General features: G+C 37.5%; 1 protein-coding gene across 4 annotated transcripts in view; it reads right to left on the bottom strand.

Annotated features, from left to right (window-relative positions):
* Positions 1–16006, bottom strand: part of GABRA3 (gamma-aminobutyric acid type A receptor subunit alpha3) — a 273077-nt gene that overhangs the window by 62751 nt on the left and 194320 nt on the right. For all 4 annotated transcript variants that reach the window (XM_079124688.1, XM_079124689.1, XM_079124687.1 and 1 more), the window contains one exon: positions 13007–13227. In XM_079124688.1, coding sequence (XP_078980814.1) covers positions 13007–13227 — 221 coding nt within the window. The remainder of the gene's footprint in view (positions 1–13006; positions 13228–16006) is intronic.

Here is a 16006-nt window from a genome sequence, read left to right as displayed (position 1 = left end):
GTGGATTCCCATCATTTTGATGCCACCATAGTGTACTAGTACCTCTCTCCATGCCAGATCCCTTCTCTGTACTGTTTTCTGGTCCATTTATATTGATCTTCATTTAGTTCTCCCAATGTATAAATCACTCCTCCCTTACTCCTCAGGCCTACCTATCTGCTGGGCTCTCTCTAGAATATTTCCTTCCAATTTTTAGAATCTACTTTACCTCTATACATCTTTGAGGTCTCAGTTGAAAAGTTATTTCCTCTGGAAATTATTGTGGATATCCCCACAGGCTCATTTTATTGTCCCTGCTAGATACTCCTGTAGTACTCTTTATTTCTTCTTGTGAGATGAATTTTCTGATGGATGATATCAATTTATGAATACATATCTGTGTGCATGCTATTTCCTCTGCCAAGAATATCTTCCTATACCTCAGTCATGCTCCTCATCTCTTTGATAGTTAACTACATTCCCTTCAATATTAAAAAGATATGGATTGCCTCTTTTGCAGTTTTCCTTGATACTACCATGTAAATTTCTTTCCTTCTGATCCTGAGTCCATCATATTTTGTACCTCCCTCTATTTAAGTGATTTTTTTATTATTATGCAGCTAAATGTGCACGTGTCTCATCAACTACTAGAGTATAAGATCACTAAGAGTATAAACTGTGTCTTACTTGTCTTTGTAGCTCTGAACATATTCCAGAGCCTTAAACATAAGAACTTGTAAATGCATTGAATAAATGATTCAAGTCAGTCAAATTTATTTATTTATTAGCTATTCAGATAGCTAGTGGGACTTTTTTTACTCTATTATATATTGTGCAGCTTTTATAAGTAGTATGTATAAAGAACCATATTAACTTGTTTATCCTTATCCTTATCACTAAATATGATGTTATTAATAAAGTTCCCTATATGTCTGCACTTGAATGACAGAAAATAGAAATTTGTGTATGGATCTTGGGTTAGGCTGTTAATCTTTTAGGTATTGTTCTCATTTTAGTATGTGTGATGATGGAGTTAGCAGCAAGTAGTGAACTTTGGCCTGCATTTTTATGGTTGTCCTGAGGTCCCAAATTGAGACAAGGCAAAGCTTTCTGAACTGCCCTAGTTACCTATCCAAGTAACACTTGGTAAGAATTTTCTAGGTAGTTGTCCTTCTGTAACTTTCCCATAAAATCCAGATAAGAATTCTGAGGGCCAAAATAATATGGGTGGTGCAGAATAATACTTTCTGAAAAATTCTAAGCATCCTGCAGACCTTATCCAATTTGTGCTTTTCATGTGCCTTAATAAGGTAGCTACAAATATTATCAGAATGAAGGACTGGAGAAAGCAGACTGGGAGTTGCAAAAGGTCATTAAATGAATCACTCGCGGGGCCATAAAAAAGAGCCATGCTTTTATCTTGCAGTTTTGAGCCTAGATTGCCCTCCAGAGCCATGTTCCTAGATCCAAGGTGAACTCTCTACTATGTAGGAGAAACAATGGTTTCATCTTGCTTCTGTACTTCTGTACATCCTCTATTCTGTAGTTCAAAATAAACACAAGGGCATTCCATACAGACTCTTAGATCATCACACTTCAGTTTCTTGTCCACTTCAGACTAAAATGGAGAGCTCAGTGATTATCATCTTCCTATTCATTCAACTCTATGTTCAGGGGAACTAATCAATTGCTCTGCTTCATTCATCCTCTGCCTTCTTCGATCTAAATCTTCATCTTCTTTTCTTCAAATTTCAATATTCTCATCCTCTCCTTTCTTCTGGAAACTCCAAAACTCAAATCTATTTTCTAGCCTCTCTTTCATTATTCAGTTTTTCCTCTATCCTGTTTCCTTCACTTAGTCACTATTCTTCCTCCCCTAGTACTCCCCATCTGTGTTCAGTTTCTCCCTTGCCCATTGCAATCTTCTCCCTCTATGTTCTGTTCTATTTGCTTTCCTTGATTTACCCACCTACATTTCTTCCTCATCATTTCCACCTTCCATCCACCTCATTCCATGATCCTCTCTTCTGTTTATATCTACTCTGCTCCATTCTTTCCACAATTCTGTGAATTCCTATCTCCTCTTCCATCTCTTCCCCATTGTTCACTTTAGTTTAAGAATGGCTCTCTTCCATCTACTTCTCTACTAATGCTCTTATTGTCTCCAAACTCTCCTTCATAAATTATATCCATTCATATCTCTTTACTGTCCTATCCTTTCCACCACCTTTTCAACATTTATATCCTTTTGTACACAGTAAAACTCTGTGGTTTTGATACCATCCTTCATGGTTTCCTCTGAAAACTTAATGTCAGAAAAATGTTATTTATACTGTTTATTGTCAATCTGTATCTTTCTTCCAGTTCCTTTTAACTCTTTGACAAATATGGATTAATTTCTATATCAAAAACAAAGGCAACCTTTGCTTTTACCTCTGAATGTAGCTGCTATATTCTCTTTCACTTCATTTTGAAGCAAGCTTTTGAAAAGTATTTTCTTGTCTTTTCTTTTTATTTATAATGGGGACTGAAGCCAGGGACACTCAACCACTGAGCCACATCTCCAGCCATATTTTGTATTTGATTTAGAGGCAGGGTCTCACTGAGTTGCTTAGGGCTTCATTAAGTTGCTGAGGCTGACTTTGAACTCACAATCCTCCTGTCTCAGCTTCTGGAGCCACTGGAATTATAGTTGTGTGCCACTGCACCTGGCATCCCCAGGCCTAAAAATCTTCTTCACCTTAGCTACTCCATTAAAACAATATAATGTGAAGAACACCAGTGTCCTACAAATTACCTATATATGTGTGTGTGTGTCATTTGATATTTTAGTAATAGCCAATAATGTTGCCAAATGTATAAATAATAGCAAAGACCATGCATTTGCAGCTAAACTTTCATTGTACGAATGTAGCTAAACCACCTGCTACTGCCTAAGTGAACTTGGAAATTTTTCTTACCCACTTTCTGTCTCAGTTTTCTCATCTGTAAACTGTAAATAATAGCATCTATATCATAAATGTCATGAAGATTATAATCATAGAGCAAACAAAATAGAGCCTAGAACACTAAGTACTATATACTTATATAGCACTAACTATTGTATTTATGTGCTATTATGGATATTACTATTGAGCATTCTCACCTTTCTGAAAATCTTTGAACCTTTGATATATCAGTCAAGATTTGTTACATGAGGGAGGTTTCAAGATGGCGGCCTAGAGGGTGGCTGCATTTCATGTTGCTCCAGGACTCAGGATTCAAAAGAGGAGATATTGAGACACTTGGGACCAACTCAAAGCAGCCAGGTGACTCTCACCCGTTGGGAAGGCGTCCTGGATGGGACGGTGTTCCCGGAACACAGGGAACTTTGTGAAGTAGAGCTGCCGGCGAGACACCCCTCCCCCAGCTGGAGCAGTGAACTCGGACAACTGGGAGCGCCTTAAAGGAGGCCGCTCAGCACAGCGCTGGGACTCAGAGCAACCACTGGGGCCCCAGCGGCTGCCCAGGGGAGGAGCGGCGAGGAGAGCTGTGTGGACTCAGAACACCGGGGCCTGCCCTGACGACGAAGAGGAGGAGGAGTGCGGCAGCTTGGATTCGGAGTGACTGCACCAGAGCTACAGGCGGTTGCCAGAGGAGAAGCTGCGCAGCGAGCTGTTTGGACTCAGAACGACTGCTTCTGAACACCGGGGCCTGCCCTGAGGACGAGGAGGAGGAAGAGGAGAGCGGCCACTTGGATTCAGAGTGACTACACCAGAGCTACAGGCGGTTGCCAGAGGAGGGGCTGCGTGGTGAGCTGTTTGGACTCAGACCACTTCTGAACCCCGGGGCCTGCCCGGAGGAGTAGGAGGAGGAGGAGGAGGAGCGCGGCGGGTCGTTTGGACTCACAGTGACTGCATTAGCGCTCCAGACGGCTGCTCGGAGGAGAAGGCGAGTGGTGAGTTGTTTGGACTTAAAGGGACAGCTCCTGAACACAGGGGGGCTGCCTGGAGGAGAAGCGTGGTGGGTCGCTTGGTCTTGACTGGCCGCACCAGAGCTCCAGGCGGTTGCCCAGAGGACCCGTGCTGCGGGTCACGTGGACTCAGAGCCACTCAGAGTGACCGCTCCTGAACACCCCGGGGGTTATCTGGAGAAGGAGGAGGAACGGGGAGGGTCACTTCGACTCGGAGTGATTGATTGCCCAGGGCTACGGGTGGTTGGTGGGAGGAGGAGGGACGAAGTGAGTTTCTTGGACTCCTAGTGACCCCACCGGAATACTTGGCGGCTGTCTGGAGGAAGAGGCGTGTGGCGGGTCTCTGGGATTCAGAGCGATTGTACAGGGCCCCAGGTGGCTGCTCAGAGGAGAGGCCGCATAGCCAGGCGATTAGGTGCAGAGCAGGGTCCCAGGATCTAGGAGGCTTCTTGGTGGAAGAGCTGCACAGAGACAGGCTTAGGGCAGAGCGAAGGTTCCAGGCCTGCGGGCAGATTCTCTGATGAAGGGCAGCCTAAGGAGAGTCATCTGCAAAGGGTGAGGCTCCCAGGCCCAGAAGGTAGGGCCGGGCCCCTGGGAACTTTGCAGAGGAAGGCAGCCCAGCTCAGGTGGTAGCTGTAAATTGAGGGCAACCTCTAGGAGGGAACTGACCAGCGAGACCTCCCCACCGGGTGAGTCTTCCATGCTGGGTGAGGTTTCCCCACAAGGACGGTAAAACCAGAGACTCAGGCCCAAACAGGCCTTGCCTCAGCCCACAGCCTAGGTCCCCTTTGGATGACCATTGGTCAACAAGTGGAGGCACCTCTGCCCACTAGCAGGGATTATACCCCACCTGAAGGCCACCACTCCTAGAGAGGCAGCTTCCTTGTGGAGCACCGCATTATCAACTTCCTCCAAGACTTCAGCCTACTGAAGGCTAAGGGGGAATATATATAGAAATCTTCAGGGACATTGTAAGTCAATAGAGGAAATCTGCAATATCTCAGCGGTCCTCTGATACCTGAACAATATGAGAACACAAGGAAAGAAAATGCTGCAAACAAATCTAGATGTTACATCAATAAAACCCAGTGACAGCATGGCAGAAGAAATGACAGAAAAGGAGTTCAGAATGTACATAATTAAAATGATCAGAGAAGCAAACGATGAGATGAAAGAGCAAATGCACGCACTGAGTGATGAGATGAAAGAGCAAATGCAAGCATTGATTGATCGCACCAATCGACAGTTAAAAGAGCAAATACAGGAAGCAAAAGATCATTTCAATAAAGAGTTAGAGATATTGAAAAAAACCAAACAGAAATCCTTGACATGAAGGAAACAATAAACCAAATGAAGAACTCCATAGAAAGCGTATCCAATAGGATAGAACACCTGGAAGACAGAACCTCAGACATTGAAGACAAAATATTCAACCTTGAAAACAAAGTTGAACAAACAGAGAAGATGGTAAGAAATCATGAACAGAATCTACAAGAACTATGGGATATCATGAAAAGGCCAAATTTAAGAATTATTGGGATTGAGGAAGGCCTAGAGAAACAAGCCAAAGGAATGAACAATTTATTCAATGAAATAATATCAGAAAATTTCCCAAATCTGAAGAATGAAATGGAAAATCAAGTTCAAGAGGCTTATAGGACTCCAAATACACAAAATTACAACAGACGCACACCAAGGCACATTATAATGAAAATACCTAACATCCAAAATAAAGACAGAATTTTAAAGGCTGTGAGAGAAAAGAACCAAATTACATTCAGGGGGAAACCAATACGCATATCAGCAGATTTTTCAATCCAGACCCTAAAAGCTAGAAGGGCCTGGAACAACATTTTTCAAGCCCTGAAAGAAAATGGATGCCAACCAAGAATCTTATACCCAGCAAAACTTACCTTCAAATTTGACGATGAAATAAAATCCTTCCATGATAAACAAAAGCTAAAAGAATTTACAAAAAGAAAGCCAGCATTACAGAACATTCTCAGCAAAAAATTCCATGAGGAAGAGATGAAAAAGAAAGAAGCAAATCAGCAAAGGGAGGAATTATCCTAAAGGAATTCTCAAATAAAGGAGTAAACAAATAAATAAATAAATGAAATTTAAAAAATGAACCAAATGACCGGGAAACCAAATCATATCTCTATAATAACCCTGAATGTTAATGGCCTGAATTCATCAATCAAAAGACATAGACTGGCAGATTGGATTAAAAAGAAAGATCCAACAATATGTTGCCTGCAAGAGACTCACCTCATAGAAAAAGATACCCATAGACTAAAGGTGAAAGGATGGGGAAAAACATACCATGCACATGGACTCAGCAAAAAAGCTGGAGTATCCATCCTCATTTCCGATAATGTGGACTTCAAGCCAAAGTTAGTCAGAAGGGATAAAGAAGGTCATTTCATACTGCTTAAGGGAAGCATAAATCAGCAAGACATAACAATCATAAACATCTATGCCCCAAACAGTGGCTCATCCATGTATGTCAAACAAACCCTTCTCAATTTCAGAAACCAAATAGACCATAACACAATAATACTAGGTGATTTTAACAAGCTTCTCTCACCACTGGACAGATCTTCCAGACAAAAATTGAACAAAGAAACCATAGATCTCAATAACACAATCAATAATTTAGACTTAACGGACATTTATAGAATATACCATCCAACCAAGAGCGAATACACTTTCTTCTCAGCAGCACATGGATCCTTCTCTAAAATAGACCATATATTATGCCACAAAGCTAATGTTAGCAAATACAAGAAGATAGAGACACTACCATGTATTCTATCAGATCATAATGGATTGAAGTTAGAAATAAATGAAAGAGTAAAACACAGAAACTATTCCAACATCTGGAGATTAAACAATATGCTATTATATGATGAATGGATAACAGAAGATATTAGGAAGGAAATTAAAAAATTCTTAGAGGTAAATGAGAACAAAGAAACATCATATCAAAATCTCTGGGACACTATGAAAGCAGTACTTAGAGGGAAATTTATTTCATGGAGCGCATTTAATAAAAGAAGTAAAACTCAACAAATAAACGACCTAACACTACAGCTCAAAGCCCTAGAAAAAGAAGAACAGAACAGCACCAAAAGTAGTAGAAGACAGGAAATAGTTAAACTCAGAGCTGAAATCAATGAAATTGAAACAAAAGAAACAATACAAAAAATTGACAAAATAAATAGTTGGTTCTTCGAAAAAATAAACAAAATTGATAAACCTTTAGCCACACTAACAAAGAGAAGACGAGAGAAAACCCAAATCACTAAAATTCGGAATGAACAAGGAAATATCACAACAGACAGGATTGAAATACAAAACATAATTAGAAGCTATTTTGAAAATCTATACTCCAACAAAATAGAAAATTTTGAAGGCATCAACAGGTTTCTAGAGACATATGAATTGCCTAAACTGAACGAGGAAGACATAAACAATTTAAATAGATCAATTTCAAGTACTGAAATAGAAGAAGTCATCAAAAGCCTACCAACAAAGAAAAGTCCGGGACCAGATGGGTTCTCAGCCGAGTTCTACAAAACCTTTAAAGAAGAGCTCATTCCAATACTTCTCAAAGTATTCCATAAAATAGAAGAGGAGGGAACCCTCCCAAACTCATTCTTAATATCCTTAATGAACATTGACGCAAAAAGTCTCAACAAAATTTTAGCAAATCACATACAAAAACATATTAAAAAGATAGTGCACCATGATCAAGTGGGCTTCATCCCAGGTATGCAAGGTTGGTTCAACATCAGGAAATCAATAAACGTAATTCACCATATTAATAGAGTTAAAGTCAAGAATCACATGATTATTTCAATAGATGCAGAAAAAGCATTTGATAAAATACAGCACCCTTTCATGCTCAAAACAGTAGAAAAAGTAGGGATAGTGAGAACATTCCTTAACATTGTAAAGGCCATTTATGCTAAGCCCATGGCTAATATCATTCTAAATGGTGAAAAACTGAAAGCATTCCCCCTAAAAACTGGAACAAGGCAGGGATGCCCTCTTTCACCACTTCTATTCAACATCATTCTTGAGACTCTGGCCAGAGCAATTAGACAAACCAAAGAGATTAAAGGGATACGAATTGGGAAAGAAGAACTCAAACTATCCCTGTTCGCTGATGACATGATTATATATTTAGAGGAACCTGGAAATTCCACCAGAAAACTCTTAGAACTCATAAGTGAATTCAGTAAGGTAGCAGGTTACAAGATCAATGCCCATTAATCCAACGCATTTTTATACATAAGTGATGAATCTTCAGAAAGAGAAATTAGGAAAACTACCCCATTCACAATAGCCTCGAAAAAAATAAAATACTTGGGAATCAATCTCACAAAAGAGGTGAAAGACCTGTACAATGAGAACTATACAACACTAAAGAAAGAAATTAAAGAACACCGTAGAAGATGGAAAGATCTTCCATGTTCTTGGATAGGAAGATTTAATATTGTCAAAATGGCCATACTACCTAAAGTGCTATACAAATTCAATGCAATTCCAATTAAAATCCCAATGATGTACCTTACAGAAATAGAGCAAGCAATTATGAAATTCATCTGGAAGAATAAGAAACCCAGAATAGCTAAAGCAATCCTTAGCAGGAAGAGTGAAACAGGGGGTATTGCAATACCAGATCTTCAACTCTACTACAAAGCAATAGTAACATAAACGGCATGGTATTGGTACCAAAATAGAAGGGTAGATCAATGGTACACAATAGAGGACACGGACACAAACCCAAATAAATACAATTTTCTCATACTAGACAAAGGTGCCAAAAATATGCAATGGAGAAAAGATAGCCTCTTCAACAAATGGTGCTGGGAGAATTGGAAATCCATATGCAACAGAATGAAACTAAACCCATATCTCTCACCATGCACGAAACTAAACTCAAAATGGATTAAGGACCTCGGAATCAGACCAGAGACCCTGCAGATTATAGAAGAAAAAGTAGGTCCAAATCTTCACCTTGTTGGTCTAGGATCAGACTTCCTTAACAGGACTCCCATAGCACAAGAAATAAAAGCTAGAATCAACCACTGGGATAGATTCAAAATAAAAAGCTTTCTCTCAGCAAACGAAACTATCAGCAATGCGAAGAAAGAGCCTACAGAGTGGGAGAATATCTTTGCCAATCATACTTCAGATAGAGCACTAATCTCCAGAATCTATAAAGAACTCAAAAAACTCTACTCCAAGAATTCAAATAATCCAGTCGACAAATGGGCTAAGGAAATGAATAGACACTTCACAGAAGAAGATCTACAAGCAATCAACAAACATATGGAAAAATGTTCAACATCTCTAGTAATAAGAGAAATGCAAATCAAAACTACCCTAAGATTTCATCTCACCCTAATTAGAATGGTGATTATCAAGAATACGAGCAACAATAGGTGTTGGCGAGGATGTGGGGAGAAAGGTACACTCATACATTGCTGGTGGGGCTGCAAATTAGTGCAGCCACTCTGGAAAGCAGTGTGGAGATTCCTTAAAAAACTCGGAATGGACCCTCCATTTGACCCAGCTATCCCACTCCTTGGCCTATACCCAAAGGACTTAAAATCAGCATACTACAGAGATACAGCCACATCAATGTTCATAGCTGCTCAATTCAAAATAGCCAGACTGTGGAACCAACCTTGGTGCCCTTCAATTGATGAGTGGATAAAGAAACTGTGGTATATATATACAATGGAATATTACTCAGCCATAAAGAATGATAAAATTATGGCATTTGCAGGCAAATGGATGAAATTGGAGAATATCATGCTAAGTGAGATAAGCCAATCTCAAAAAGCCAAAGGACGAATGATTATCGCTAATAAGTGGAGGATGACACATAATCGGGGGGAGGGAAGGGTTAGTGTTAGGGTTACAGTTAGGGTTAGGGAGGGGGGCAAGTATGGAGGAAGGAAGTACTGTATAGAGGGTAAAGAGGGGTGGGAGGGGTGGGGGGAAGGGTAAAAATAACAGAATGAGTCAAACAACATTACTCTATGTAAATTTATGATTACACAAATGGTATGCCGTTGCGCCATGTACAAACAGAGAAACAACATGTATCCCATTTGTTTACAATAAAAAAAATTTAAAAAAATGCAAATTTGCAAAAAAAAAAATAACATGTAGTTCTTGGGTGCTGGGGTTGTAGCTCAGTGGTAGAGCGCTTTCCTAGCTCGTGTGAGGCACTGGGTTTGATTCTCAGCACCACATAAAAATAAATAAACAAAATAAAGGTATTGTGTCCATCTACAAACTAAAAAAAAAAAAACAAAAAACAAGATTTGTTAGATGAGTATGCAGTAAGAAGCATTTCTAAAACCTCACAGCACTAAAGTAACAAAGTTTATTTCTCACTCATACTGTTTATCTGAGGTTGGTGGGAGAAATTTGTCTCTAGTCAACCTCAATAAGGAACATAGAATGATGGATCTAAAACCATCTGGAATAATGCTTTTCACTGTGATGAGGAAAGGCAACATGGCATATCACGCACTAGCTCTGAAAGGCTTCCTGTGTGCCTTACAATTGACATGTGCCATTTATTTACCATCATATTTGGTTAACCCAAATGAGTCATTTCTTTCTGCCAACTCTAAGGCTCCAGGGGGAATATAATACTACCAAGTGTTCAAAAAGAGAATAGGGAAAAAACAGAAAGTGGCAGTACTGACCACCACACTTAGCTTTCAAGATAGGGCACAGTGTTGATTCTATTAATATCTCCCTCACTTGTCCATCTGGATCTCATTCATAGATCCTTCTTTTTCCCCCTCTGCCTTAATGATAGTAGTGTTCCATGATTGCATTTTTGGTCTGTATTTACTGCTTATTTCCTCAATTTATCATCTCTTCTCCATTTCAATCTATTTGTCTGAATTCGAACTTCATTGCTTCTCACTCAGATTATTGTGCTGTATCCTATATTCCATAATTATCATCTTCAAATGCATTCTTTACACAGTGACTACATTGTCATACACTAAATTAGAAAAATTATTAATTCATTCTCTTATCTAAAATGTCTTATATTCACTGCGATTTTACACTTGGCTTTCTGTCTAGAATACCTGTCCTCTCTGCCATCTATTCCTACATACAATATATTTGATTATGTTCTAAATATATAATAATATCAAAACTAATACTAATAATCAGAAACTTAGGTGCTGCCTATTGAAGGATTCTTTCCTCAACCTGTCCCAGGAGAATGAATTAGATAACTTCTCTGTCCTCATAATTACCTATATCTTTAGCATTTTAGTTAATATTATTTGTGATTATCTCATTCGTTTTTCACCCTTATTATATTGTGATGGTAAAAAAGACAGAGACCATTAATTAATATTTGTGTACCCAGAACTTAGTCCAGGGCTATGAATGTATTAGAAGTCAAACGTTTGTTAAAGGAAAAAATGGAATTAACATTTGTCTTCTTGTACCCATGATTTCCTTCCCTTTTGTTCATCTCCTTCAGTGTTTCTTCCCCTACTCCTCCATGTCTTCTCTTCTTTTTCCCTTATATTATGTCCTCTTCATCAATTTCTCCCATCCCTTTATGGAAGTCTAATATTTAGTCTCATTTCCCTCCATCTTCTCCATTATCTTCTCAGGGTTTCAACTCTTTTCTCACATTCTCTTTTTCTTCTATCCTCATATCTCTCCCTCCACTCTCTCTCTCTCTCTCTCTCTCTCTCTATATATATATATATCTGATATATATCAGATGTTATATGTCATATATATATACACATACATACAGGTGTAATATGTAATACATACTGTGTATAAAATCTGGAGAAACTGCACATAGTCTTCCCTTTCCCTCTCCTCTTTCTTCATCCAATTTATATAGATTATTATTGTTTTCTTTAGCACTTCTCTACTCTGATCATTTTCTCTCTACTCTCTCATCTCCTTCTCTCTCATTCAACTTTTTAAGTATTCATTTTTATCATTTCTTCCTTGGCCATCCTCCTGTCTCCCAAATTCTTGTAGGAAAACATCAGTAAATAACAAATTTGAAGTAATGAGGGACGGAATTTATATATTCTCAGGACTTGCATTGAGTTTCATTGTGCAAAATAACAAATCCATAAATTTAAAATAGCCATAGAAACTACACTCAATCATTGCATTTATCTATTCAATAAATGTTCACTCAGTTGCACAAAATCAACACACATTAATGTGGGAGGAAGTGTCAAAGAGTGACAAGTGACAGCAGAAGAGCTAGCAAAATCATAAAGAGCACACACAAAAAACAAAAACAATTTTTTTAGTATTGGAACAAAAAATCTTACTGCTTTGCAAGTGATCTCAAAGACATTCTTTTTGGCAGTAAAATTCAAGGACAATAATGAGTCATGAAAAACACAAAATTGTGATTGCTCCTATGCACTGGGAAGTAAAAATGCATAAAATGTATTTTATGTTTTATGAAGATTTCAATAAGCTATAATCTGAAGTTGTTTGGAAACTTCATTTATATCAAATTCTTTGGCATCCTCAGGTAATGTGACACAAAATAAGTATTGCTGTTTTATATTTGTATATATAAAATATCATATGTTTCAGAAAATATCTATCATCTAATTTTAGTCTCACAAGTGTGTATCATAGGATTATTTTTCCCTACTTAAACTTAGCATATTCTGATGATCAGTGTGTTCATGCCTATGTATATATTTTTGTAAATATGTGAAACTAAGTGTTTTTAAGTATGAATGTGCCTGTGTATTATGTCACATGTGTCTTTGAGTATGCATACATTTATAAAAATAAACATATATCTCAGTCTCAGATTATTTATATGTGCAGCTCTCTATATGTGTATCCAGAATGTGTATGTATACCTGCAAATATGTTAGGAACTCTGTATGTATATATACATATGTGTGTATTCATTTCTAATCTATAAATTTGAAAGAATTTCTGATACCCTAATATGTGCTGCTTTTAACCCCAATCCTACCCACAATATATTCTAGTCAGGAGCAACCATTCTCTTACCTCATTGTATAGAGAAGGGTCCCGTTATCTACCAGTCTAAGCAGTTTGTTGGGTGTGGTCATATTATGAGCCACTGATTTCTTGCCATTATGAAAGAAGGTGTCAGGAGTCCAGATCTTACTAGCCAGGAGATTGTTCAGTGGAAGGATCTTCATTGGTCCATCAAATTTCAGTCTCTCATCATGCCACGTCTGTCTAAAAAATACATCAATGGTGTACTCCTAGGGACAGAAAAGAGAGAAAACAATTTTTCAGAAGAGACTTGATGAGCCAATTGGGCTCTCAGCAAATATTAATTACATCTTCGGATTTAGAGGAACAGCAGTCTACTAACAGATTACTGATAAGTTAGGTAATGATTATGACTGAAAAATAATGCCATAGTGATTGCTAAGTATAATGATAATATAGCTGATGTGGCTTTTATTAGAAATATCACTACCAACACTACTCCACACATCATACAAGCTTACCACAAGACTTTTTCTTATGAAAAGGCAAGTACTTTCTTCTCTTAATAGAACTAATTCCTTACCTTATCTTTACTCTTGAATGACCCCAATAAACATCTAAGGCCAATATAATAATAACCATAACAACAAACTTTATATTCTAATATATTTCATCTAAGCCTCAAAATAACAATATGTCAGCTGGTTAAAATCTTATCTTCAATAGACAATTAAATCTCATACATAAACAAAATAGAAACAAATGTACAGAAAGAAAAATGGGTAAATGAACAGAAAAATAAGTGGATAAAAATTATTAACAAAAATTAAGAAAGTTTTTTAAATTTCCTATTAATATAAACACAAGTTAAAACAAGTATAAATGTTCAAGTTTTGTTAACAGTAGAACAAATAGTTTGAGCACATCCTTCTATAGCTATCACTTATAAAATCTGAATAGGTGTGTATATTACATGGAAGCAATGTGGAGTGATTGAAAGCAGACAGTCAAAAATGAGTGCATACTTGGAAGATGCCAATATCCATGTGTTCAGATTGGGAATTAGTGAGTTTTCTTTCCTGGAGGTAATTCCCCAAACCTAGAATTCCTCTGGCATCTATGACAAAGAGCCTTTCTGACTCAAGGTAGCAGGAAATCTGGAATATTAGGAATGAGAGTACTAGAAGCAAGAAAATCACTGTAATGATGGGTTTCCAAAACTGAGTATATTCTCAGCTGACCACCATACTACATACAAATGGAGGAAACTATGGGACTGAGAAAAATCAGGCAGATACAGTAAAAGAACTGTATTGGATGATGCTTGTGAGTTTGCTGCTGTTTAGGCTGAAAGAATTCCCCAATCCATCAAAACTCAGGTGACAGAAGTCTGAAAACTTCTTAGCTTAATGTATCAGAGGAAATGTTCAGGACTGAAGGATGTGCTGAAATTCTTAGAGTATTTATAAGCCAGAGAGCCACTGAGAAGGCAAGTCTCAAAATCTGAATGCAAATTCTGCCCAATTTCTTGACTAGCTACAAAACGACACAAAGCACAGAGGATACCTATAGGTGATCAGTTTGGGAATAAAAAAGCTGCCCGAATTTTATTAAAATCCTTTGGTTTAGAACACCCTAATGACTTCTGATCATATATTAATTCTCTTCCCTGACATATGTTATATGGCCCTTGCCTTCTTCTTTGAGAGATCCTCCAAACACTCCTCCCCCACAAATTAACCAGTTTGAACTTTTTATTCTTCAGCATAACAAGCATATACTTGCCTAAGATTCTAAAGATCATATAATTTATTGTCTCAATGGGAACATTTTTGAGAGCAAGAGGAGGTTTTATAAATAACCAGGAAAATGGGTGTAAACTAGGACTCTGCCAAATGAGAAACTATAACTAGACTCCCACATAAAGTGAAGATCCTGAAAGTTTCAAACCTTAGCAAAAGGGTGAACTAAATAAAATTAATTGGACAAAATCATCCCACAACACAAAGATTCATAACAGAATGTTGAGGAGAGAGGGGAAAGCCTTTTTATAGAGATTCAGCAACTTCCAACCTCATCTTATGTGATGCTGATATTCAAATGCACACTATCTGCTTGATCTAAAGTTTTCTGAGAAATTAACATAAAAATAGGTCTCAGGCTGGAGATACTACTAGATTAACTTACAGAAGCAAACACAAAAACACTCTGGAGGGACATAACAACCAATAAATGCTTACTGAAAATAGTTTCACAGCCCAAAATAACAGAACACTGAAGAAAATGGTCATGAGTGAGAGTCAGATGATAAAACATATAACAAAAATTAGACTCCCTCCAAGTACTTCATATAACATAATTATCAAAATTGAGTTTATGATAAAGTACAATTAAAATTACAAGGTTATGGGGAAAAGTAAGAAAGAAAAATCAAATTTTATAAAGGTCTTTTTGAAGTTGACCTTTTGTAAAAGAAAAATAGTCATTGGAAATTAAAGCTTAATAAATGTGTCATATAAAGTAGATTAGATATTACTGAAGAGAGACTAATGAACTGGAAGATACATATGAGAAAAAATTGCTAGTTTATATTTCAGACAGATAAATGATGAAAATATGAAAGAGGATAAATCCATCTTATTCTTTTATAGAGGACAAAAAGAAAAGGTTCAGCATATATCTATTAAGATTCTAAATGTGAGAGGATAGAGAAAATGGAAGAGGAACAATATTCAAAGTACTAATGGATGAAGTGTCTCATAATTGTTGAAATATATGGATCCTTAGCTTTGAGACCATAATGAGCTCAATAAATTAAAGTATATCCAAGCCAAGCCAGCACATAGCAAATTTAAGGAAATTAAAGAGGAGAATTTCAAAACAAAACATAAATGACATATAATCTACAGGATAATAAAATTTGATTGATAGGTGGTTTCTTAAAAGCAATAATAGAAGTCAAAGGACATCAAATGTGCATCTTGAAAATGCTAAGAGAAAAATGACAGTTAACCCAGAATGCTATAGTCCACTAGACTATCATTTAAG

The sequence above is a fragment of the Sciurus vulgaris genome (genome assembly GCF_902686455.1).
Source record: "Sciurus vulgaris genome assembly, chromosome: X".
NCBI classification, from domain to species: Eukaryota; Metazoa; Chordata; class Mammalia; order Rodentia; family Sciuridae; genus Sciurus; species Sciurus vulgaris.
This window is presented reverse-complemented; position numbering and strand designations above follow the sequence as displayed.